Source organism: Diabrotica undecimpunctata, chromosome 9 (genome assembly GCF_040954645.1).
Source record: "Diabrotica undecimpunctata isolate CICGRU chromosome 9, icDiaUnde3, whole genome shotgun sequence".
In the NCBI taxonomy this organism is placed as follows: domain Eukaryota; kingdom Metazoa; phylum Arthropoda; class Insecta; order Coleoptera; family Chrysomelidae; genus Diabrotica; species Diabrotica undecimpunctata.
In genome coordinates, this window is record NC_092811.1 from 5406296 (window position 1) to 5433857 (window position 27562).

Here is a 27562-nt window from a genome sequence, read left to right on the forward strand (position 1 = left end):
AAGATATAAAAAATTGCATTCATCAGGCGGCCAAAGAGGCATTGGGGTACGAAGAAGCTGATAAAAGAAAAAATCCTGAGTGGTGGAACGAAGAAGTAGGAAAATTAATTAAAGACAAAAAAAAAGCTTATCAAACATGGCTATCCACGAAAGACTCAGAAGACCGCAGAATTTACAGCAGACTCAACAGGGAAGCAAAGAAGGAAGTCACTAAAAGAAAAAACGAAATGTGGGAAGAGAAATGCGAAGAGATGGACCGATGCTTAGGAAGAACCAAAGTAACACAAGCTTGGAAATTCATAAAAAGTATTAGAAAAGAAAGAAAAGATGAGGGAAATATAAACCTGATTCAAAATAAAAAGTGGGAAAAATATTACGAAACGCTATTAACAGAAAGTAGGCACGAATTTATGAAAAGACCTGACCATATCTCAATGACAGAAAATTCAGAGGTGCATAAGATAAACAAAGAAGAACTGAAAAAAGAATTGAAACAAATGAAAAATGGAAAAACACCCGGGCCTGGAGACATTCCCATCGAGTTGGTGAAACATGGACCGGATGCTCTTTTGGAAAGCTTAGTGAATATTTTTAATAAATGCTTAATTGAAGGCCAAACGATTCCAGACGATTGGAATTTGGCCCACATTAGCCCCATTTATAAAAAGGGAGACAGAAAAGAATGCGGAAATTATAGAGGCATTAGCGTAACTAGCTCGCTGGGAAGGTTATATGGTCGTATATTGAAAAGAAGAATAGAAGAGGAGTATAAAGAAATTGAAGAACAAAGCGGCTTCAGAGCAGGAAGATCGTGCGTGGACAACACATTTACCCTTCAACAAGTAATTGAAAAACGAACAGCTCGAAACCTCCCTACGCATCTGGTATTTATAGATCTGGAGAAGGCTTATGATACAGTTCCTTTAAAACTCTTATTTAGTGTCTTGACGAAAACGGACCTTAGTAAAACATATCTAAAAGCAATACTGAACATCTATAAATGTCCTCAAAATGAGGGATGCGAAAAATGGGGGATGAGTATGAATATGTCTAAAACAGAATATATGCGAATAGGCAGTGAAGACGAAGACCCGGATTTGGAAATTAGACAAATGAAAAGGTGCTACGAATACAAATATTTGGGAAGTATTATCTGCAGTAAAGGAACAACGGAACGAGATATAGACTATAGAGTGCAACAAGGCAGGAAGAGTGTTCAAATTCTGAATTCGATACTTTGGTCCAACAAAGCTACTATGAGAACTAAAATGACTATCTACAAAGTAATTGTAGAGCCCATTCTTACATATGGAGCAGAATGTTGGCAAATAACAGTAAAAGGAAAGAAAAAAGTTGACACGGTTGAAATGGACTACCTAAGAAGAGCTTGCCGTATATCAAGAGTAGAACGTATACCTAATTCTGAAATTAGAAGAAAAACAGATAGAGTACATACAACTTCTGAAAGAATAGAAACTAGACAGTTAATATGGTATGGACACGTACAGAGGATGGACGACAACAGATGGCCAAAAAGAGCTATGGAATACAATCCAAGTAATAGAAGGAAACGAGGAAGACCAGCCAAGTCTTGGATACAAGGTGTTATGGAAACCATGAAAGACAGAGCCATTGATGAAGACACCTGGAGAGATAGAAAAAGATGGCGATCGAAATGCGGGAAGCGGCAGAAGCTGTAGGATCCCCGCTTATATATATATATATATATATATATATATATATATATATATATATATATATATATATATATATATATACATATTGCGACAGATGCCGATTAATGCTCTACTCTAATAAAACTAATATGAAGGATATAATTAGAAATGAATCTATGAGATTAAACAGAAATGTATTAACTATATAGTGTAAATCCCCGATTACTTCTGTGTTCATTATTTACTGAACTGCTAATACTTATAATTGGAGATAGTTAATTTATGCCACCGATAGTTACGTGATTCACAGACGATGCGTATGTGGGATAATTGGCGCAAATTATCCAAGAGGCCATTGAGATCGAAAAACGTCCTGATTGTCTTAATACGAAAGATTGCACCCGGTTAAAATGGTAATCTTGATCGTACAAAGGATGAAGACTTTGAATTTGGAAGTAAATTTGGACGAACACGTTAAAAAATTTGAATACGATCAAAATAAAAAACAGATCATCTGTATGAATAATTTTCAACGCCACCTAAAGGATCGAAAGAACATTTAACGAACTTATTAGAATAGACAAGGAATATTTAAAAAATGACCGCAAACATTCAGTTGTGAAGACGACAAATAAAAAAGAAATGAAAACTGCCCTATTCAAAATGTTCGTTCCAAAACATTTATTTTTCTGCTTGAAAGATAATTCGCACAAAAATTCATTAATATTTTTGTTAAAATTTTAAATAAATTACTGAAACTCACTAAAAATTGGTTTTATTGATTCTAATATTAAATTAAAATCAATGATAAATATATATTAAAATTGTTCGTTAAGATTTCCAATTTTAGGTATCTGTCGAGCCGATAAAGAACATCGCGACGCTTTAAAGTGGATTCCAAATGAACCGAACACCCCTTCACTAAGAAAGGGGCAAGGCGATTGTCAAATGAAGAGAAATTGATTCACGTCTACGGAATTTTTCATACACCCTTTTATAAAATATTCATGACAAAAAAACGTATTTACTGACACGTTATAACACCAAGTGGATGAGTTAAGGGATTGTTAGCGAATTTTCGCAAAAATGAAATTTTACGTCGCATCCCCAAGACATTTTCTGAATGATTTCTAAGAACTCCATATGCGTGAGATGTATTGATGTTTTTAATGTATTTTTTATGGGACTGATAGATTTTTAACACTTTTCTTGATCGTTTAAATTCAGATATTAAAGTGGAAGTAGTATTGGAACTACGAAAATCATATATATCGTATCATATATATCATATATATATATATATATATATATATATATATATATATATATATATATATATATATATATTTAATATAATTTTAGTGGAATACCAGGTATAAAATCTGTTATTTAGGAATAAAACTCTTTGTCTTTATTGCTCAATATTTCGCTAATTATTTGTTAGAACACTCGGGAAAAAACTACAATACAATTATAATTTAGAATAAAAAGACCATTTTACAAATTTATAATGCTGATTTAGAGTAAAACGTCTTTAAACATTTGCGTGTTCGATCAAAACATTATTCACAATATCACTATGTACATAATTATTAATTAAAAACACAAAAAGCAAGCATAAAAACAAGAAACACATTTAACACACACAAAAACTAGTCATTTTTATATTTTAAAAATATAAAGGATGATTAAAGTTTGTTTTTTAAACAGAAAAATTTATTTAAAATACTTGGAATACTACAATAGATATTGCTTGACTGTCCCGTGTCTGCTTTGTAATTTATTACATATTTTCTTTACTAATATGACACAATCCCAGTAACAGTTTTTTTATAATTACATACTTACTTGTGGTAAAACTCTAATATTTGAATACTTAAAATGGTGCCCAGTTTTTAAATGATGATCAACTGCAGCCCACGTATTTTTCTTTTTTGCAGTCTCTTTTGTGCTGTGATATTCTTGGTTTTAGCCAGTGTGAAGTTTGACCGACATAACAAGTCTGACAGTCCCAACAAAGTAACTTGTAGATAGCATTAGTTGCTGGATGATTATATGATATGTATATGTATATAATACTAACATGATTACTGAATAAACTTTTGATGAGTAGGATTATTTGAAAAATAGTTTAAATATCTTCCAGATTGTGCTTTTGAAACCAATATACCATTATGTTGATTTGTTCAATTCTTATAAATTTGGTGTTCAGAAATGATATGGAACATTTATTTTTAATCCCTAAAGTAAATTGAATATGTTTATTAAAGTATTGAAAATGAAAGAAGGAAAAAAAACAAAGAAGATCGTTTACAAATTTTTTTATAAAGGGCAAAGAGAATGGTAATTGTGTGGAATCACGATATTTAAATGATCCAAAATAATGATTGCTATTATGTGGCTAAGTGGACTACTTATAGGTGGTCCAAATATTTTTGGCGATAGAATTTCTCATTAAAGGTAAAATAGGTGTTCATTCAAATCATAAATATATTGTAGTATTAAAAAAAGGTATCTTTCGAGATTGTTGTATAATTATGAGTTAAATTCATTATGAAAATGTATCCCGTGCATTATAGCTGTTTACTTTATCAAAACATCTTTAAGAATGTTAGCAAGAAATTTGGAGTCATATGTTACCGAATTTGTAGAGCTTATAATGGGCCTAAGTAGTATCTCTTCTTTATGAATTTTTCCTAAGCAGTCAGGTTTGGGACAAGATGAATTGTATATAGTCAGCATTTTGGCAGATTCTTGATTTATTTTTAGGTTATTTCTTATATCCTTAATAAGTTCGTTGCCAGAAGTTTGTTTCGTTGTAGTTGGATCTTTTTCTAGATGGAGATATGTAATTTTATCATTTAATAAGTCTTCTGTTTTTACAATATATTCGGTTTTTTTCATGTCTACAGTACACACTCTCTTATTATTATTTACCTTTGTTCTTAATAAGTCTTTAGATGTATGCGATATTTATTCTATTATATTTTCTATATCAGCCAAAAAAATATTCAATCTAAAATCAGATTTGGATCAAGAAACCCCAAATTTTGGACCTAGAGGCAGAAAGTCAGATATATGTTTTGCAATATTTACAAACGATATATTTAAATAAAATTTTTAAAGAAAAATATTAAGATTTTTTAATTTACACAATCTAAATGTGTGGTGTTATTATAAAAAAATATTAAAAATTCAGTAATAAGCAACATAATATTGCATTAACCCACATATAGTAATATCGCGCCGTTTTTTATACTTTTTTTTCTTTAGTTTCTCTATTTTTTCATTTACTATCGTAAATAATAATACAGGAAAAAAGACAGATGGTACCAAATCTGTAGCGGTATGGCAATAGTTGATACGTCAATCTAGCCTAATTTTTCAGTAGAGCGTTTTGAACAATTGTGGTCCATTTACTTTTCGTTTTTGGGATACCAAAACATGATAGGTCCTACTATTCTGAGGAAAATCATTAAAAAAGGTATTCACTAAACGATTAGCTAATATTAGTTAATAAATTTCGTTGCACATATAATTTAGTAAGGTGAAAAAAACACTGGCCATTCACTTTGAAAATTTCAAGAATTTAGGGACCTTTCAAACTGTCAAAATGATCTACTAAAAAATTAGGCTAGATTGATATATCAACTATTGCCATACTAATACAAAGTTGTTTCCATAAACTTTATTACGAATGGCTGGAGTGGCATTGGAAAGGCAAAAAGTGCATTCTTAACTATGAGCTCTGTGTTTAAGAGCCATGGCCTCACCCTAGAAACAAAAATAAGGCTCCTTAAATGTTACATGTACTCAGTGCTTCTGTACGGCGTAGAAACGTGTACATTGAAGGCGAAAACTCTATCAAAACTTCAGGCTTTTGAGCTAAGGTTATACAGAAGGATCCTGAAGATTCCATGGACAGACAAAGTCACCAATGAAAAAGTACTACGCAGGATGAACACAACCGCGGATTTGGTCAACATCGTGAAGGGCCGTAAGCTGCAGTACTTGGAACATATAATGAGAAATCAAGGCAGATACGAGCTACTACAATGCATTTTGCAAGGTAAAATTGAAGGAAAAAGGGTCCCAGGATGAAGAAGAATATCCTGGCTTGCTAACCTGAGAGCATGGTATAGAAAGACCTCAATACAGCTATTCCGTATAGCAACCAACAAAGTCATCATAGCCAGAATAATCGCCAAAGTTCGGAACAGACGAACCTAACCTAAGAAGAAGAAGGAGTGGCAAAACATGATATGCAACATATCACCATAGTCAGATAGATATCACCATAGTTTTACCTTCACTGCAGACATATCAAACTCCGCCAATTTGAAGAAATGTTACTAAATGACATATAATCCAAGCCAATAATCTCATTTTGGCAAAAAGTCGAACATATAAAGTTTTGCCATACCACTACAGAAATATAAATTAACAAATTCTATCCAACTGGATATCCAACTTATATTTTCCTCTTATCTTTCTAAATAAACATATTTTTTTTAGAAATCAGACTTGCTATCGACATGCAAAATATTTCAATTTATGACAAATATCACGGACTATTCGTAATTAAGTCAATTATCTTCGGACCGTGTGGAATTTAATTGTGAATAGATATCATTTCCTCAGCTTAATTAGGTATTTATATATTGCTGAGCCGTGTAATAATTTCCTAATTGGACAAAAATATTTGCTATTCATAACGTTTTATATCGACAAATAGATAATTAGAACTGAATCGACATTACAATAAAATTGAGAAATTGAAAACTTCCGTACCGTATTCACAAAAAAAATGTAAATTATAAAAAAACTCCTGTAAAAAGAGCAAACAAGGAGAAGGAAATGATTATGACAATCGAATCAATCAATAAAGTAATAATTTAATAAAAACTGTCATTTGTTAGATCATTTATTCGTCTGGAGGAGTTGAAGAGGTGGTATGTGACCTAAAACAGGTAGGCAATGTCTGAAAGTTGTTTTAATAATAATAACAATCATTCTCATAGTGTTAGTAATTGGATATCCATTTTATGTACGTCGGGACTATTTAGCCAGGCTGAAGCACAATACTCTGCTGATGAATAAACAAAACCCAAAGCAGACAAGCGCAAAGTAGAAGCAGATGCTCCCCAGGTTGTGTGCCTCATAGTTTTTGAATGATGTTGTTTCTTGTTTTTAATTTTTATGAAGTTTTTGTTTGATATTAATGGATAGAGGTTTGTATATGGTTAAAGTCTGCATTTGCAACAATACTCCCCCATGTTTTCCAAGTTTTCTGTTAAGATTTCCTCTGAGTCATCGATAGAATGACATATTATTGCAAGCATCCAGTCGTCTGCATAGCCAAATTTTCTTGATCTTGGTTCAGGCATATCTAAAATGTTTATGTTTAAGTCAAAAAGAGTGGATCCCTGTGGTAGCCCGTTTTTGTGTTTCCTTGGAGAGCTAAGATCCATTGGAAGACGAAGAATTTCCTGGCTGAGAAACCTAAGAGAGTGGTATAGTTATAAGGTACGGATAGCTGTGATGATAGCCAACCTCCGATAGGAGAAGGAACTACAAAAAGAAGGAGAGCTGATATTTGAACCCATGACGAATTTTAACAGTATATCATTGTTAAAGGATATTATTTATTAGTCACGCTGTAAGTGTGGATGGATAAGGCTTGATAGAACTTGGCATGCACAGCTCCTTTTGGATCTAAACTCAGTTTGTTCCAACAGGAATTTTCTCAAAGAGTCGCATGCTGATTCTGTCATAGACTAGACATTCTAGTAGCTTGTATGTTGCATACAGCAGATCTATTGATCTATACCTCTGAGACTATCTAGTGGCTCACCTGATTGAGAATATATATTAAGAAATAAATGCGACATCACATCCGTTTAGTCTTGTCCCAATCTCACAGATACTTTCTGTTTCCAATATAAGTTTTTAAGAGTTAAATCTCAGTGTTATCTAGACCCTTCTCTTGCAGAATGTTAATGTATTCTACTTTATCAAAAGCCTTCTCATATACTCGAGAATCAAATTTGTAGGCAGTAAATTCTCAGAACTGTGAATGCGATAAACCAACAACATCGTTGCCAGTTTGTAATGATAGATATTCTAGCAAGTTATCATTTAATCATTGACATGCAGCAAAATTATCATATTAATGATCGTTTTGTATTTGTTAAGGTATATAATAAAATGTATTTAGTAACATTAATTTTTATAAAAATCATGAATGTGTTGCTTGTGTGAGTCCATTTCAAAAGGTAAAAGAAATAATAAATTAGACTTACTCACAATCAATTTAATTTAACTAATCGGACGACCGGTTTCGCTTTCTATAATATGCAAAGCATCTTTAGGTCACGATACAAAGTTAAAATGCTGAAAATAATAATCCCATATTAGGGTGTTGTCTAATAAAGATAAAACATAGGTAGATGATATAAATTATATAAATTACAGTAATTATGCCAATATTACATGTCTGTGGTTTTATAAATGAATAAAATGTTTAAGCAGACAAGGTAAGACCCACAAATTGGTAACATAGTCTATTAAACTGTAATGAATTAATAAATAAACAAATAAATAAACATTACTTACATGCCGGTACTCTATTAATTGGTGGTTGAAAGAACATGGTTCAAACTATCTTGGATTGTTGATTGGAGAACTCAGGTCAACTATTGTAATTGTTTAACAGTAAACGGGGAAGTTCTTGAGGAGACATGACACAAGTTGTCTCCTCAAGAACTTCCCCGTTTACTGTTAAACAATTACAATAGTTGACCTGAGTTCTCCAATCAACAATCCAAGATAGTTTGAACCATGTTCTTTCAACCACCAATTAATAGAGTACCGGCATGTAAGTAATGTTTATTTATTTGTTTATTTATTAATTCATTACAGTTTAATAGACTATGTTACCAATTTGTGGGTCTTACCTTGTCTGCTTAAACATTTTATTCATTTATAAAACCACAGACATGTAATATTGGCATAATTACTGTAATTTATATAATTTATATCATCTACCTATGTTTTATCTTTATTAGACAACACCCTAATATGGGATTATTATTTTCAGCATTTTAACTTTGTATCGTGACCTGAAGATGCTTTGCATATTATAGAAAGCGAAACCGGTCGTCCGATTAGTTAAATTAAATTGATTGTGAGTAAGTCTAATTTATTATTTCTTTTACCTTTTTTATTAATTTTTATGTATAATATTATATTTATATACAATACTTATATATAGAAAACATCTAAAGTACGATAATATTCTTTGTAAAAGTCATACATGACAACATCGCATTCTAGGACCGGTAGAAAGGAATAGTAGATCAACGTTGTCATAATATAGAGAGAGATAAATTGCTCATTGACTTCCTAGCTTAGCATTCAGTAGCGTATCGTTCACACTGTTGCAGTGACTTTTAAAAATTAATCTTAATATAATATGATATGAGACTTATATTTAACTTTGAAGTGTATACTTCTTATCACAAAAAAACACTAACTTTCAAATTCCATAATTTTGTACAAAACATACGAGACAAAGAAACTTTTTATGACATTTAATGACAACCTATAATTTTTTAATGACATTTTTTGTTTGTTACAAAAATTAATTATCGAAAAGGCAGGTAGAGAGATTTAGACTTCTGTTATTTCAATGAAAGGTTTCTTTTCATTGGAATTACTTATATTTTAAATATACTAATTTACATAATTAGGAAAATCCAATTCTGAACTTGCAAATTACATGAAGTGAACTTTTACTTTTAGTGAACATATAAACACTCACACATATATATTATAATTAAATAAAATAAATCGAATCGAATATACCTAATATATGAGGAGGTGTCAATCAAAATCAATCATGTCCATAAAAATCAAAAAATGAGTTAGCAGCTGTTTCATAATATAAAGAGTGAATCCTATTCTATGGTGTTTTCGGTTTCGGTTAAAAAAAATCATGTCCTGTTTAAAATGAATACACAATATTAGGTTCCCAAATCAAATGAAATCATGTCCACAGTTGGTTTCAATCATACCACCACATGTCCATTCAGCCAATAGGAGTGCCCCGATTTGGTCACGTGATTTGACCATGTCAACACATTGTCTGTGTTTTCCCTCTAGGTTATGTCGATAGCGAGTATTGAGTTTGTATTGCACTGTGGTTTAATTTTAATATTATTATAGTAGTTTTTATTAAATAAAATTGAAATTTTCCATGGATGAAGAAAACTTAGTGAGAGTGGGCGATGCCAATGAAGGATCTCGTAAAAATAAAAAGACTGTGGATAAAAAAACTAGAGCCAAGCTTAAGCGATACAGTACTCCAGTAGGATGTGGTGTGTTTGTTCCATGTAAACACATGAACAAAGGTATGAAATGTGCATTAGTTAGGCCTATAGATGCTATTTTTGTTCGAAATATCCTCTACAAAATACCTAACAAAAACACGCAAGATAACACCATTGCCAGTTGGATAAATCAACGTAACATAAAGCGGCGAAGGCCTAGGCCTACATCTGAAAAATCAAAGGCTAAAAGTTTTAGTGTACAATATTCTATACTTTCATCAACCGGTAAAGTTATACCTGTGTGTAGAAAACTTTTCATGCATATTACCATGGTGAAGGGAACAAGATTGACTAATATTTCTTAAAAGGTGAAAGAGGGAAAGGCTGTTAAGGATCAGAGGGGTGGCGATAGGAAGAGTCACAAATCTGCTGCGAACAAGGAATCAGTCCGCCTTTTTTTGAGAAATTTAAGAGGAAAAGAAAGCCACTATAATCGAAAAAAATCGAAAAGGATTTATCTTGGTGCAGACTTAAACATTAAGAAGTTGTGGCTAATATACAATGATTCTGTACTTGATAATCTTAAAGTTAAGAAATCTATGTTTAAGAGAGTTTTCAATGAATTAAATATCGGATTTTCATCACCAGCTTCTGACGTTTGCAGTACATGCAATAAAATAGATCTTCAGCTGAAAATTGAGAAGGCTAAAGCTGTGAAAGACTTGGTAGTGGTCAACCAATTTATGATGGAGAAAAGAATACACAGATTAAGAGCTAATGCTTTTTATGGGCTCTTAAAGGAAAACAAAGAAAATGAGGTTACTTTCTGTTTTGATCTCCAGCAAATTCAAGCACTTCCCAAAACTCCTATTCAAGACGCGTTCTACAAAAGACAATTAAGTTTTTACTCTTTTTGCATTGTAGCATCAAACGCACAATACCCCATATTTTACGTATGGACTGAAGAACTTGCAGGAAGGGGTGCGACCGAAGTTTCATCTGCACTTATCAATTTCTTGAACTCCGCTAATTTTTCAAATGTAACAAGACTGAATCTGTTCTGTGATGGGTGTGCCGGTCAAAACAAAAACAATGCCGTTGTTCACACATTGGTGTATTACTTAGGATCAGTGCAAAATGCTTTAGAGGAGATTGTTCTAACATACCCTGTTCGCGGGCATAGCTTCCTCCCCGCTGATCGGGTGTTCGGAAGGGTTGAAAAGTTACTCAGGAAGCAGCCTACCATTGCAACAAAGGAAGAGTACTACAATGTATATAGTTCTGTTGGAGAAGTACGGAAACTTGGAGAGGATTGGGGATTGATTGATGCTAAAAGTTTGGCTACACGATTTAAAAACATTGAAATGATATCTGAAAAGAAGAGGATTTTTGTGAGGAAAGAGAAAGCTGTTAACCGCAATGGACAAGAACTTACTGTTATCAAAGTGAAATCGGCACAGAATTTTAGGTTTGAAAGTGATTTTGAAACCTACAACAAGCCTCAAAAAAAAAGGCTGGCATTCTGCAAGGTCGTTCTCAACTCCTGTAGAGTCACTTCCACTGAGCAATATAGTGAAAGCAGCTAAGAAGAAGGACGTGGAGACGTTACTTGTGAAAATGTATGGTGATGACTGGCAGAAACATGACTTTTTATCTTGGTATAAGACCATAATAGTGGAAGTCCAGGACGACGAAATTGATGCTGACGAAGTGGACGAATCCTGTGATTGTCTAGAACCTGACATTGGACTACACATTTAAACATTTATATTTTGTGGAAAGTGTCGTTGGTAAATGTTAGCCATTTTTCAAGATATTTTTTGTAACAATACAATAGATATTTTAAGTAGTCTAAGAGTTTTTTTATCAACCCCTTCTATCAACGTCCATGAAGTCCAATCAAATAAGAACATGTCCTTTTTTTTTAAAATGTATTTACAGGTTTATTTATACCTTCAGATTTGAAATATTTACTAAGAGTCAGTTAATTTCAATAAATAAAATGATATATGCTAATTTATCCGATTTTTCATGTAAGGTTATTTACTAATACGTTTTTTGCGATTTCCCTAAAACTTCTTAAGGTGGACATGATTGATTTTGATTGACACCTCCTCATATATAAGAAGTATTCATTTTTTTTTAAGAGCAAAGTATATTGGTACAAAATGTATTTTAGTTTGAAAACTAGGTTAGCAAAACAAACTTACTTACATACGAAAGTAATCTTAATAAAACGGTTCGACCTCCACAGGAAGTTAAAATATTAATCATCGTATGAAGACGACTCGTCAGCTGATGAAGAGCTATCGCGATCACTATTATTTACATTGATAATTATTGGTTCAACCGAAATGTCCACTCTTGTGTCTAAGTCCAACATTCTATCTTCTTCTTTTATAGTGTGTCTTATACAATTTTTCCAAGACTCAGGTGTGACATTTTGTATGGCAGTAGCTAACAAGCACTTCACCTTCTCCATTTTAAAACTCAAGTTTTCCCTTGCCACTTGGTTTTTTATTTGAGCCCATATAAGCTCGATAGGGTTCAGCTCACAATGATAAGGAGGGAGGCGATGTACAATTATGTTGTTTCCACGAGCCATTTGTTGTAGCAGAAACTTGTTTTCTCTAGACTGGTACACATAAAATCGATTTATTAAATTGAAATTAAGAAACAAGTCCCACTAAAAGAATTTTGTTTATTGAGAAATACAAACATTTATAAACGAGAATTCTACCTGTTTTATTATTATATTTAGTAGTATTCGTGTCATTTTATTTTCGCAGCAACTTGTTTTCTCTAGACTGGTACACATGACATCAATTTATTAAATTGAAATTAAGAAACAAGTCCCACTAAAAGAGTTTTGTTTATTTAGAACTACAAATATTTATAAACGAGAATTCTACCTGTTTTATTATTATATTTAGTAGTTCTCTTATCATTTAATTTCCGAAACGACTTGTTTTCTCTAGACTGGTACACATGAAATCAATTTATTAAATTGAAATAAAGAAACAAGTCCCACTAGAAAACTTTTGTTTATTGGGAAATACAAACATTTATAAACGAGAATCCTGCCTGTTTTATTATTATATTTAGTAGTTCTCATGTTATTTGATTTCCGAGCAACAATGTTTTCTGTAGACTGGTACACATGAAATCCATTTATCATCATCATATAACGGGGGTCCTACGGCGATTGCCGCTTCCCGCATTTCAGCCTCCATCTTTTCCTATCTCTCCAATCTCCCTCTTCTAAGCCTCTAGATTGCATTGTTTTTGTAATTTCTCTTCTCCAGGAATTTGGTGGTCTTCCCCTTTTCCTTCTTTCTGGCGAAACATACATTAAGGCTTTCTTTGGCCACCGCTCCTCCTCCATTCTCATCACGTGACCATACCATTGTAATTGCCTTCCTTGTATTCTATCTGAAAGAGTATCTCTAATTCCTGTACGGTTTCGTATTTCCTCATTCCTGATTCTTTCCATTCTCGATACTCGACATGACCTTCTAAGATAATCCATTTCCACAACGTCTACTTTATCTCGTTCATTCTTTGTCATCGTCCAACATTCAGCATCATATGTGGTAATTGGTTCTACAATTGCTCTGTATACGCGAAGTTTGGTATGCATCTTTATTTTATTAGACCACAGTAATGAATTCAGTATTCGGATGCATTTTTTCCCTTGGGTTATTCGGTTTTGTATATCTATCTTAACTCTGCCATCTGCTGATATGATGCTTCCTAGATATTTATACTGGTTGCAGCCTTTTATAACTGCGTTTTCAAGCCTCAGATCTGTGGTATTTCCTCCAATTTTTAAATATTCTGTTTTGCCTATGTTTACAGTAAGCCCCCATTTGGCATATTCCTCAAATAATTTTCGATTCATATAATTTATATCTTCCTCATCGGTTGCAACCACCACCTGATCATCTGCAAATAACAATGTATACAGAGTTTCTTGTCCCACTTCGATGCCCATAAATCTACATTTATTTCTCCAATTCTTCAATGCTTCTTGGACGTATATTTTAAAGAGTGTCGGTGACAAACAGCATCCTTGCTTTAGGCCTTTAGTGACTTTAAATTCATTTGAGGTTCTGGTTCCAATTTTTACACAACTAACTGCATTTTCGTACAATTTATATATCGCTCGGATATACGTCGAATCCAATCCGGACCTTTCGAGGACCTCAAACATTTTCTTTAACGGGACACTATCATATGCTTTCTCAAGGTCTATAAATACCAAATGGGTCTCTCTACTTCTTTCGACACGCTTTTCGATTATTTGTCGTAGGATAAATATATTATCAAGGCAGGATCTCCCGGTACGAAAGCCGTTTTGTTCTTCAATATCTTGTATCTGTCTTTCAACCCTCTTCTTTAATATTCTGCCGTACAACCGGCCCACAGAGCTCGTCACACTAATACCTCTATAATTGGAACAGTCTCTTTTATTCCCTCTCTTATATATGGAGCTTAAATATGATTTATTCCAATCTTTAGGAATTTCCTGGTCTCCACACATACATTTATTGAAAAGGTCTACTATTAATTCTAAAAGTGCAGTCGGCCCATATTTAACCAGCTCTATGGGAATGTCTGCAGGCCCTGCGGCTTTTCCGTTTTTAACCTCTTTTAAGGTTTCCGTCAATTCAGATAATGTTATTATAGGGATTTCCTGTCTTTCGTCTCTGTTGTCTATTAATTCCCTTATCTTTTCCCATCTGTCCCATCTCTATCCTCTTTCAGCAGTTTCGTATAATATTCTTCCCATTCATTTAACTTTATGAGAGAAATGTTGTCTTCACTTTTCTCATTTTTCCTAAACTGCTTTAATGTTTTCCAAGCTTGTGCCACTTTTGTTCCACCCATAAATCTGTCCAGTTCATCACACTTAGCCTCCCAGTTTATATTTTTCGCCTTATCCACGTCCTTTTTCACTTCTCTATTCCATTTAGCGTATATTTCTCTGTCTTGAGGGTCTTTGGATTGAAGCCATGTGTGATATGCTTGTTTTTTCTTGAGAACTTTCTCTTCTAGTTCCGTTGACAACCATTCAGGTTTACCTTTTTTCCGATTTTCAACTTTTCCCAGTGCTTCATTTGCCATTCCATTTATTATTATACTAATATTTTACAGATTTTTAACTGTTGGATATTAGTATAGTTTACCTGTTTTTTTAAGTCAGCGGTTGATAATTAGTGTTTTTCCTATCATTACTTTTATATTTAATATTTCAGGAGCCAGTTCTTTCTTATCGCTAATCAAATAGTATTTTGGCATTGTATTTTTATTAATTTTCATCCAGTTTGGTATGTCCATCCAGTTAAAATTTTATTTGAATATCAGGCAGTAAATGAACATAAAATACGGCGATACCTTGTAATTTTACTGTGCCACCACCGAATTGCATGAAAATTTGGATGTATGGAGATGTTTTTTTAGAGGTGGACACTACCCCTATTATAAAAAAAAATCATATTTCTTCTTTTAATACCCCGTCCCATTATAGAACGTTGGCGATCATATTGGCAATAATAACTTTGTAAACGGCGGCTCTAAATAAATTAGCGGTGGTCTCTTGATACCATTCTCGGAGATTTCGGAGCCAGGATGTTTTTCTTCGGCCTGGGTCTCTGCTTCCGGTGATCTTACCCTGTATTATGAGGCGTAGAAGGTTATGCCTCTCTGGATGTCTCATTACATGACCGAAATATTGTAACTTTCGAATTTTTATGGTTTTTGTTATTTATATGCTCTTTTTCATTCAATGTAAAACTATTTCATCTCTTATTCGATCAACCCAACTTATCCGCAATACTAGTCGATCAATCCACATCTCAATGCCCTCCAATTTTTTCATTAATACCTCTGTAAGGGTCCAGCTCTCCATACCATACAGCAATGTGGAGAATATGTAGCAGCGTATTAATCTGATTTTAAGGTTTAACGTAATATCTCTATTAATTAGTATGTTTATTTATATCCTAGTTATCGTTAACGTTTACGCCCAAATAGGTAATATTGTGGACTCTTTCTAACTCTATTCCATACGCTCTTATGTTCGTTGGTTGTAACTTTGTTTTGCTGACAACCATAAGTTTTTACTTAGAAGTATTAAGTCTCTGCAGGTCTTCTTCATTGGAGGCAATAAGTACCGTGTCGTCTGCATATCTGAGATTGTTGACATTAATTCCGTTGATTTTAATGTTTGTATCCTCAACCAAGGCTTTTTGATAATCACCAATTATATTTTCGGAGTATTTTGACCATCTAGTGTAGATAATGCCGGAAAGAATTTTGTTTATTATATTTAGCTGTGTAATGTGCTGTAATTGGTCTATAATTCTGACTTTCCCTCTTATATCATTCTTTATATATTGACTGTATAAGACCAACTGTCCATTCCTCCGGCATTTGCTCCTTGGTTCATACCAACTTTATCAGGTAATGGATTCTTCCCCAGAGTTCGGGTCTTCCATATTTCAACAATTCTGCCGAAACTTCGTCCGTCCCTGGCGCTTTACTGTTTTTTAGTTTCTTTATTATTTTAACTACTTCTTCATAACTCAGATTTTCAATGTGCTGCTCCGTCGTAAAATATATTATCTCGTTTTGATCATTTCCATTGCCCGCATTTAGATTTTCCTCAAAGTATTCTTTCCTCATTCTTATCTCATTATAATTTTTTGTTTCTCTGTTAGTAGTTCTCTGTCCTTGTCTTTGTATATTGTCAATTTTGGTCTAAATGACTATGTGCTTTCTTTTATTCTTTTATAGAATTTTCTGCTCTCGTGTCTGTTGTTATGTTCTAGGATTTCTTGTCCTTTTTTTTTCAAAGCCTTTCTTTTTTTTCTGCATATTCTAGTGGCTTGTATTCTCTTCGTTCTAAATTTCTCTGCTATTTCTTGTGTTTCTTTGAAATTGGTTAAGCATAGCTTGCCTTTTTTCCTCAACTGCAGTTCTGCATTCATCATCATATCATGTCTTTTGGCTTTTCCGACAGTTTCCTCTGTAGATTCCGTTATCATTGTATTTAATTGTCTCCGTTCTTTCTCTGCAGTATCTTTCTTTCTGGTTCCGTTGAGTTTTATTTGGAGAGTATTTTGATATGCTTGTGTCTTTGTTGGACTTTAGAATCCTTCAACTTTCCATTTTTTAATTTGACTATTTTTCCCTATTGCCACTGTCGCTATTTTCTGCCGCAATTTTGTCCCCACAAGATAGTGATCTGAGTCAGAGTTCGCCCCGCGATACGTTCTGAGATCTTAAAATTAATATTCTTGACAAAATTCAGCTTGTTCGTATAATTTTTAGGTGTCAACTCTCTGACGTCTGGATTAACCATCTTGATGGATATCTTCGTAATACAAATATATACTAATTATTAGCATACTATATTTAGGAGCAAATTCCATTATTATGTTCGCAAATTTCCCGTTTTGAATAATTTAAATACTTTGTAAATGTTTTATAGTTCTGTGAAACTTGTATCAAAGCCTTTTATAGCCATAAAATGCTTAAAATTCTAAAGTTTCGTCGTATTTCTTTGTCTTTCATAAATCCTTACATTTCGTTCAAAAAAGAAAGATGATTTCGTAAGAAAGTTACAAAGTGTCGCATTTACAGAGAAAACTAAAACCCCAACTAACATCGTTTCAAGATAAGAAGCTGTTTATCTCGGGATTACCATGTTTCCCGCCAGAAAAAGAAATAACTGTTAAGAGCAATGGTTCCTTAATATCCCCCTAAAAGAAAAATAACACTAACGGCTGACTTTATGATCAACTTCCAGCGGTGGAATATACGGACTTTAGTTAGAGAGTAAGCTATTTGTTTTATTTATAATTTCACTATTTTCAACCTTTATAGTTATTAGCGACATGTCGATTTGCTTTGTATTTATTATTTACGTTTAGATACAATTATTATTCAATTAATCTTCCAAGAGAGTTAAACCATTTTCTTTCAAGCTAATACCAAGATTAACATTAATGTACCAGTTGTCGCTGGTAAGATTTCTATTATATTTGTAGAGATTTTGACAGACCAGTTCCACCACTGCCATGGTACTAGTATCTAGATAGTATGGACCACCCACTTGGTTTTTGTCAAAGTATACTTCCATGTTACTGGTATAAAATAACTGGTATATATTGGGTTTGCTTGGTATGTACTGGCGGAACGAGCACCGTCCTCTAAAAGCCTCCAACTTTTCGTTCACGGTTACGTATTGCGAATGAGAAAAACATTTTTTCTGATTTTCGTTTCACTTGGTAACAAGATCTCTTATTGGCGCTAATTTATCCATATTAACTCTTATCATTCCTGGTATTGATATCATGAGTTCGCATGTACCTTAGTAAATTTCTGAATGAACTTAATTTTACCATCTGCTTACTACTTTACTACTTTTCTACCTTTTCTGCTTACCGTGTCTACCTTTTTTGTATGATTAATAATAAATACATACACAGCTAGGTTTGCTTTTAGTTTAGGCCTTCAGAGTTTAGAGATCCGTTAAAAGTTTAGTTTTATAAAAGAAGTACGCTACAAAAAAAAGTTGGAGAACCGCTGATATAGAAATAAGCTGTTTTTAATTTATTACAATTTACATAAAGCTTACTCACTAGCAAAATCAAAAGCGAAAGCTTACTCACTAGCACGAAAACGTTCGTGTTTTTGATGTAGCCCTTTTAAGGGTTTTTTAAAATTATCCATTTACAAAGATTTAACCTCTTTTTTTTTAAATCAAAAGCTTCATCAACTTCAGTATTAAAACCTTGTTAAAGAACTGTAAAGATATATCTTTTCTAAAAATGTAAACATTTGCAACTGATCGCAAAAGAGAATATTCTGTTGCAATTCGACTCATTAAGAGACAACTGCAACACTCAGAAACTACGCAATTCGAGCACACTTGAAGGAAACGAACCCTAACCTTTACCGGCGTTATTGCCGGGATTCACCATAGCCAGACAATGAGACCTGCCGGGTAATTTGAGGAAAATTACTGCGGCGAAATAGAATTTACAATTACTTCATTTTAGATAAGGTTCACGTTTCAGTATCGGTGCTCGTTTGCACAAGTACGAGGACAATAATTCATTTATTGTAATTCGTGTTGTGGCGTAAAGAATATTTTATTCGATAATAATTATTGTAGTGTAAAAGCCAGGATGTTAGGGTGTAGCATATCGAATTTCTTGAATTTAAAACTCTTGACAAGACTGTATTTTCAGTATTACGTCTAGAAATTATTAATATTTGTCGCTTCAAATACGTACTTAAGTCTCCCTTCTCGTAATAAATTAGGTTTGGGGTTAGAATATACGTTTTCTTTTAAACCACTTTATTCAAGTAATAATGTCACATAATCCCCCTCAAATTTTTTTTGGTTTTGGCTCATAATTTACTTAAAGTGTAAACATTTTCTCATGGGAACAAATATTTCGAACCAAAATTGACAAAATGTGACAAAATTGGATGTATCTTTTTACGCATAAATTTTATTAAAACTGGGTACAAATAAATGTTGCGTATTTAATTGTGCTAATAATAGCAAAAATAGCGAGTGTAGTTTTTATATGTTTCCAAAGATTGTAATTCTAGGAGAAATAGCGTATAAGGTGAGATGACTCGCTGTTACTATCCCCGTCCCCACATTGCTAACATTTTGGCAACCTTGTACGAAAGCCTATCTTGAAATTAGTGTTAGTTGTTTTAAACACGTATTTAAGTTGTGTAAATAAGCTAAGATATTTTGTGAATCATTGAAAATTTTTACAGTACGATAGTCGGATACAACTTCAGGTAAGATAATGCTATATATCTATTACATATTAAACACTATAACCTGTTAGATTAAATTTTTATTATTCTAACCTCTTTTCACGGTCACATTCCACAATTTCGAGGTAAAAACGACTGAGCCATCTCTCCTTATAAGTTTAGGTGAGTTGGCTGGTAATTATTGAAGGAGAGATGGCGCATGCTGGTAAATGGTTTTTAAACTACTTTTTAATTTTTTGCAGACATGCCGACAGAATATGTGGGGAAAGGAAGTGTGTCTAGAGGCAAGTGGTCGGAGGATCAGCTTGTGCAAGCACTTACATTAATTGAAAATAGAGAAATGGGTGTAAACGAAGCCAGTAGACATTTTCAAATACCAGGAGCGACATTGCGCCGCCGTCGAAAATCCAGGGATTTCCGAAAGCGTGAACTCGGTCCGACTTCTACTCTTGGGATAAATAATCAAATTAAATTGGTAAATCATATCACAAAGTTACAGCAACATGTTTGTGCTCCTACTCGGACAATGGTAAGATCAATGGCATTTGAGTTAGCTGAAAAGCTTAAATTAAAGCACAAATTTAATAAGGATAGCCGAAAAGCTGGTTATCCTTGGTTGGAATCATTTCTACGAAGAAATAAGCAATTGTCAGTAAGAAAATCTGAAGGTGTATCTGCTGCCAGAGCTTTAGGAATGAATAAAACTGATGTTTCTGCTTATTTCACTCTACTTAAAAATATCTTGAATGAACATTCCTTAATGAATAAACCTGGTTCAATATACAATATTGACGAGACAGGGTTGCAGCTTAATAACATGCCGGAACATGTTATAGCAATTAAGGGTTCCAAAAATGTTGCTTCAGTAACATCGGCTGAAAAAGGAGAAACGATTTAAGTAATTGCGTGCTGTAACGCTGAGAAGTCCTTTATACCACCGGTGTGCATTTTTAAAGGCAAAAACAAAAAAAGCGGAATTTGAAGAAAGTATGCCACCTGGTGCAACAGTATTTATAGCAACCAAGGAACTTTTTCTGTGAGAGCTTAAAGAACAATTTGTCCCAAGAAAACCGATAGGAATGGTGTTACTACTTTTGGATGGCCACTCTTCCCATTGCAGTAGTGTCGAAACATTAGAATACGCTACCGAAAATGATGTTATTCTGTTTTTGCCTTCCAAGCGACACTACACAGTTTTTACAGCCTCTTGATAGGTCATTTTTTAAATCGCTGAAAGCTTTCTATTACCAGTCGTGTAATTTATATTTAAGAGGAAATCCAGGACAAAGAATAGGCAGACTTCAAGTTGGTCGACTCTTCGCCACAGCTTGGGAAAGATCAGCAACAGTTTAAAATGCTGTTTCATCATTTAAAGCTACTGGTATTGTCCCATTTGATCCATCCGTAATTCCAGAATACGCATATTTGGGTACGAGCAGTACTAATAACAATTCACAAGCAAATTTCGAAAGAGTTCCGGAGCACATTCCCAATCCTTCAGTTGACATAAACAAACCAAAGTGTTTCAGAGATATTACTCCGCCTGCAGAAACAGTTATTACCGAAAAGGAAAATTCAGAGAAAGAGACTCCGGAAAAGTTACTAGATATCATTTCTCCTGCACCTGCATTAACTAGTGTTTCTTCTATCAGAAAGAGAAGTGGGCAAGTTGCTGCTATATTAACCGATAGCGCCAATATTAATAAAAAAAACACTTGAAACTAATCGTAAAAAGAAGAAAACTACTACAGTGTCGAAACGTAAAATTAAGAAACCACGCGCTAAAAACAATACGAAATATAAAGGCTCTTCCTCTGACGAAGACCATGGGAACGAATCTATTATTTATGACGATTCTTCCAGCGGCAATGAAGAAGAAGCGACATGTGTTAGCTGCGGCGAAGATTATGAATAGACCACTAAGCGCGAAGATTGGATTCAGTGAGTCAATTGTGCCTGTTGGATTCAAGAGGGTTGTACAAAATACGTAAACTTTTGTGATGTGTGTGGAAGAAAAATATGTAAAACTAAAAATTAATATGTAGACTTGAATATTCTCCTAAAATATTATTTTTTTATTAATAAATATGAGCACGCCATCTCACCTTAGGTGACGAGTCATCTCTTCTATATAGTAGAGGAGAGACGGCTTTTATCTTAAAATACATTTTGTTTATTTTATTCATTTTTTTTAGAAATAACATCTTTATTTTATTATTAAAAGGTAGTCAGCTGAATGCTCTTTAACTTGATAGTTTACACGATTTTGTATCTTTTCAAATAAAGATTATAATGAAGTTCTAAATTTTGTACGCCATCTCTCCTAGAATTACCCCATATAAATTAGAGAAAGGAAGAAGATGGATTCGTACTATTCTATTATCTTCATTATTGACATAGTAAATTAAACCAGCAATATGTTTGCATATTTTGCTTTTGTTATAAAAATATGTACAACATGTCTTAATCACTAGGCGACTATCATCAAGCTAGAATAAGAAATTGGAATGTTTTTATATGATTTTATTACTTTTATTCATATATTTTTTAAAAATTAAAATAATATACCTTTAATGATGTTTCATAAGGCTTCAAGCTAACTGCAGCCTGTCTGATGACTTGAGCTTTTATTGCATAACTTTTACTATTATTGTTTTTAATTACATGGTCTTCCATATGACAATCGTGATTTGACAGTACTAGATTTTTCTCTTTCTTTTCCGTTTGGGATTGAAAAGATAAATTATGATGAATTTTTAGAAACCCAGTTCTTAATACTACATTCATTTTGTACATAAACTGGAAAAATATAATTAAAAAACTAATTATTAATAATTCTCAATTTTGTATGTATTTATCATATGCTTAACCTCAAATTAGACATCCAAAACAGTCAGATGAAGGCGGTAGGTGTCGCGTCAGTCACGCATGGAGCGAATAAAAAGCCAAAATTTTAATTCTTAATTACCAGTTGTTATTTGTATATCAACGTGCATTCAAAAATTATGATCGAGAAACTCACAATTTTGTGGTCAGTCGTTCACTCTTAGTGTTTATTTAATTGCACTATTAAGAGATCCTTTTTTTTATTATGACGTGGTTTGGGTGGGCGTTGGTACGACCAATTTCTGATGGAGGGATTTTGATTGGAAGGTGAAGCGGACGATATTTTCTTTATGAGAGGTCTCTATGTTAAAGGTAACCGGATGCCATCATCTCTTTTATTGAGACATATCTCTATGGCTTCTCGGATAATTATTGGTTTATAGAAGCGGATTGGGGCTATGATTCCGGAGTTTTCAAAAACAATGTTATGACTTATATAAAGATGATGTTGACCTAGAGCTGAAGTTGAATTGGAGTTGTAAACATAATTGGAATGTTCATAAATCTCATTTTGCATTCTACGATTTGTTTGGCCAATGTAGGATCGCAGTCAGTTTGCGCAAGAAATTCATAAACTTCGTGTTGTTCATTTGGTATGTTGTCTTTGATTGTTGGGGGTAACCATTGTCTTTATTCCTCTTGATTTATGAATTTTGTCGATTTTGTCAATAACACCTTTGATGTAAAGAAGAAAAACTATCGAATGATGAGGGTCTCATTCTTTGTGTGACATTGTGTGGGAGATTGATGTGTGTGGACGTACTAAGGCTTGTTTTAAAGTAGAAAGCTCAGCGGCTCTACTTGCATCATGGTAAAGGCATATAACTTTTCAAAATCATGCGGATTTAAGATGTACCAATTTCTTGAGTTTTGGTAGTTCTACGAAGAGTACGATTAGGATTTTTTATCACCGTATTATTAGCACCATATGCAGAAAAAAAAGGTGTTATTTTTTCAAGACGATGCACTGGCTCATAAGATCGTTATGACAATGGCAAACATTCGTGATTTGGGCTTCGAACTACTTTCTCATCCAGCTTATTCTCCTGATTTGGCCCGATTATAATGTATTCCTAAATCTGAAGAGGTGGCTCGTAATTAATAAAAAATTAAAGTAGAAGTTGGAAGATGGCAGGAATCAATGTATTGGGCTAATAGGAGACCATGTCTGTATAAAATACAAGAGTTTTTTGAAAAAAAAAAACATGTCTTTCATTTCAAAGGAGATTACTTATCCAATGATGTATTATTTTGTGAGATTTTTACAATTTTATTTCATTATCGTTCTCATATTAACTTTATTTTCTGTCTGGTATAAATACTATAAACAACATAGTTTAGTGCTGAGTCCTTAGCCAAACTGTCGACTTTCTCTTTTAATCTACATAACGTTTGAGTGTTGACTTTACTTTTTTACTGTTATAGTCTTCAAGAAAATCGTATATACCACGTATTTAATAATGACATACTTTTGTCTAGTACTAACAACAAGAATGAAATACAACTTGCTTAGTTTAAGCTTCAAGTTATGCTCGCCCGGATAACATTTTAATGAACAATGTCAAATAATCGCTGCAAGCTCGCTTTTCCCTTCTTCTATTCCTGAAATTAACTCTAAACATATCAGATTAACTTTTCGTTTAAGTCTCTGACGAATCTAGTTAACGTCGGTTCAGAATTTCATTGCAATTTATGGCATCTACCGTCCTAAAGACAACGCTCTAAAAGGGAGTTCGTTAGACCGATTTGTGCATGTACCGCGGATGAAAATTGCTACGAGAATTTATGAAGAGATGATACTTAGTATATCTAAAATTAGTTACTTCAATTCAGAGTGTGTACTAATTAACGAATAAAAATGAAATCAAAGGGAACAAAATCGTCATATCGCTTATACAGTGTTTTTCAGACAAAACTATCCGCCTTAAACAACTTTTGAACTTCTAATTTTTAGATTAGATTTATTAATTAGTTAGATTATTTAACCCTGCTGTCCTGTTCGGGTCTATTTGACGTCACGTCATGTAGAAGGAAGTGGGGGTGATAGACAAGTGGTAGGACACTGATGATATGTCAAGCGCATTCAAGCCGTTCATATACATTTCAGTCTATTTTTGCATCGAAAAACGCTAACCGAAAATGAGCTGCGCGAGCTCGCGAACGTGTCAGACAGTGATGAATACATATCAGAAACAGAAAACCATACAAGTAGTGAGAGTGAAGAAGAAAGTAGTGATGATTCTGATATTCCATTCTACGTACCACATCCTGTAGAACCTTCTGTAACAGTTCCTTCGAAAGATGGTAATATTCAGTGGTCGCTTGATCCTCCTTATCAACGCGGTCGTTTTTCTACGGCCAATGTTATAAATAATGCTCCAGGAGTTACAAGGTACGCATGTGCACGAATTTTCGATATCAAAAATTCATTTGACGTGCTCTTTTCTGACATAGTTGCAAACCAAATTATTAATATGACAAACATGGAAGGCCAGCGTGTTTTTGGTACCAACTGGAAAGACTTGGATAAAATTGGTTTTCAAGCATACATTGGTCATTTATTATTAGCTGGATTTTTTAAGTCCCATGGTGAATCAACTAAAAGTTTGTGGAATGAAGAAACTGGTCGTAGTATATTTCGACCAACAATGTCCCTTGAAGTGTTTACAAAAATTTCGCAAGTGATACGTTTTGATAACAAGACTACTAGACAGGATAGGAGACGATTAGATAAACTTGCTGCAATACGTGAAATTTGGGGAAAATGGGTGGAAAATCTACCAAAATTTTTTAACCCTGATGAAAATGTTACTATCGACGAGCAATTAGTAGCCTTTAGAGGTCGCTGTCCCTTCAAACAGTACATTCCAAACAAGCCAGCGAAATATGGCATAAAAATTTGGGCTTTATGTGACATCAAAAGTTCTTATGCTCTAAAATTGCAGATCTATACAGGAAAAGAAGCAGGTGCCGCGCCAGAACGAAATCAGGGAATGCGTGTGGTGTGCGACTTGACTAATGATTTGAAAGGCCACAATATTACTTGCGATAACTTTTTTACATCGTACAATTTAGGCCAACTTCTTCTAAAAAGAAAAAATACAATGCTGGAGACTATAAGAAAAAATAAACCAGAGCTTCCAGCACAAATTGCGAATAAAGAAGTTCATAGTTCGTATTTTTACTTCACGCAAGATACCACTGTTGTTAACTATATTCCTAAAAAGAATAAAAATGTTGTTCTTATGAGTACTTTGCATCATGAAAAGGCTATTAGTGACAGAAATGACAAAAAGCCCCAAATTATTTTAGATTATAATTCCAGTAAGGGAGCAGTGGATACTCTAGATCAGCTTGTTGGTACATATACATGTAAGAAAAAGACAAATCGCTGGCCCATGATTGTTTTTTATAATATGCTGGACATTTCTGCCTACAACGCGTTCGTTTTATGGACATCAATAAATCCCCAATGGAACACCAATAAACTTACAAAACGGCGAATTTTTCTTGAGGAATTGGGAAAAACACTGGTGAAACCACTTATCCTATCCAGGAAAAATTTACCAAGAACCAAAGACTCACAAGAACTGGTAAAAAGGACACGAGCAGAAGTGAGTAGAGAAGATGGAAATTCTAGTTCGTGTGAACCGTCTATGAACAATCCAACTCCACCTGCTAAACGATCACGCTGTAAATGTTGTTCTAAAAACAATAATAAGACTAATATTTTATGTTGTATATGTCATAAACATATTTGTAAAACCCATTATTTTTATTACTGTCCCAGTTGTAAACTAAATTAAATTTTGTAGATATTTGTTATTAGGCTTTTCTGGTTAATGAAAGAAAAAAATACCTTTTGTTTTTGTTAATAAGGTTTAATTTACATTAACAACATCATTTTTGTTTAATTAACCATAATTTTTTGTTAGTAAAGTTAAGCCATAGTTGGGTCATATTGACCCAAACAGTACATTTGTGTAGTTGAATCGAACGGGACAGCAGGGTTAAGTTAGATTTATAGAAATTGTGTGAAAATTCACCTTGTTATGTTCCAAATACGCTGCAATTTTTTTGATTTAATATTGAAACAACACACTAATTTTCAATCAAAAATTCTCAAGTCAAAATATCTGCTTTTTATAAAAAGTCTGGGCGCTTTTTATTCGTTGAAATCTCTACTTTCTGTTGGTGCAAAAAAATATACATTACTATGACGAATTTTCTCAGAATATGTAAAAAAACGAGAATAAACTTAAATTCGAAAAATGTTTTTTTTATCATTATGTAAAATTTTGATCTTTTATTTAAAATTTACAATCCCGTGTTACAATAATAAATTTGAAAATTGCAAATCGAAATATGCTACCATAATTATCCACCAAATAAATGTATAATATAATTTATATAAGATATACACATTTTGAGAAAATCGTATGATCTTTGTAAATGGATACTCAACATTTCCTGTAAGGATCATAATATATCCAATGAAGAAGTATTAAAATGATTACAAAAAATCTCAAAGTCTTTCAACCAATTTCAAAACACAATCTTAAACATTTAGACTAGAAAATGCGAAATGGCAACAGATAAAAAATATTAAAACTAATAATACAAGAAAAAATTTCTGAAAGAAGAAGAAAAATATGTTGGCTATAGATTTAACCATCACTAACAAATCAGAACACACACAACAAAAAGATGTAAAGATTGACAAGATACGAGACCTAAAAATTCTTTATCATAAATTCATCTAACATTTTTCTTCTTTGTTTTGGAGCTAGAGGCCATGGTAATAACCAGTGAAAACACGTGTAAGCAAGCAAACATTTACCATACCAAGTCAGCAAAACG

At 33.2% G+C, this 27562-nt stretch overlaps 2 protein-coding genes across 2 annotated transcripts in view; both read left to right on the forward strand.

Annotated features, from left to right (window-relative positions):
- Window positions 1-27562, forward strand: part of LOC140449445 (vasoactive intestinal polypeptide receptor 2-like) — a 482093-nt gene that overhangs the window by 249118 nt on the left and 205413 nt on the right. The window lies entirely within an intron of this gene.
- On the forward strand, window positions 20061-20714 carry LOC140449980 (uncharacterized). The gene has a single exon (XM_072543396.1). It carries the CDS (start codon window positions 20061-20063, stop codon window positions 20712-20714), a length of 654 nt encoding a protein of 217 aa, XP_072399497.1.

What these genes read in the sequence shown, in the direction of transcription:
- LOC140449980 (XM_072543396.1), top strand. Translation starts at nt 20,061, where the DNA reads ATGCCGACAGAATATGTGGGGAAAGGAAGTGTGTCTAGAGGCAAGTGG.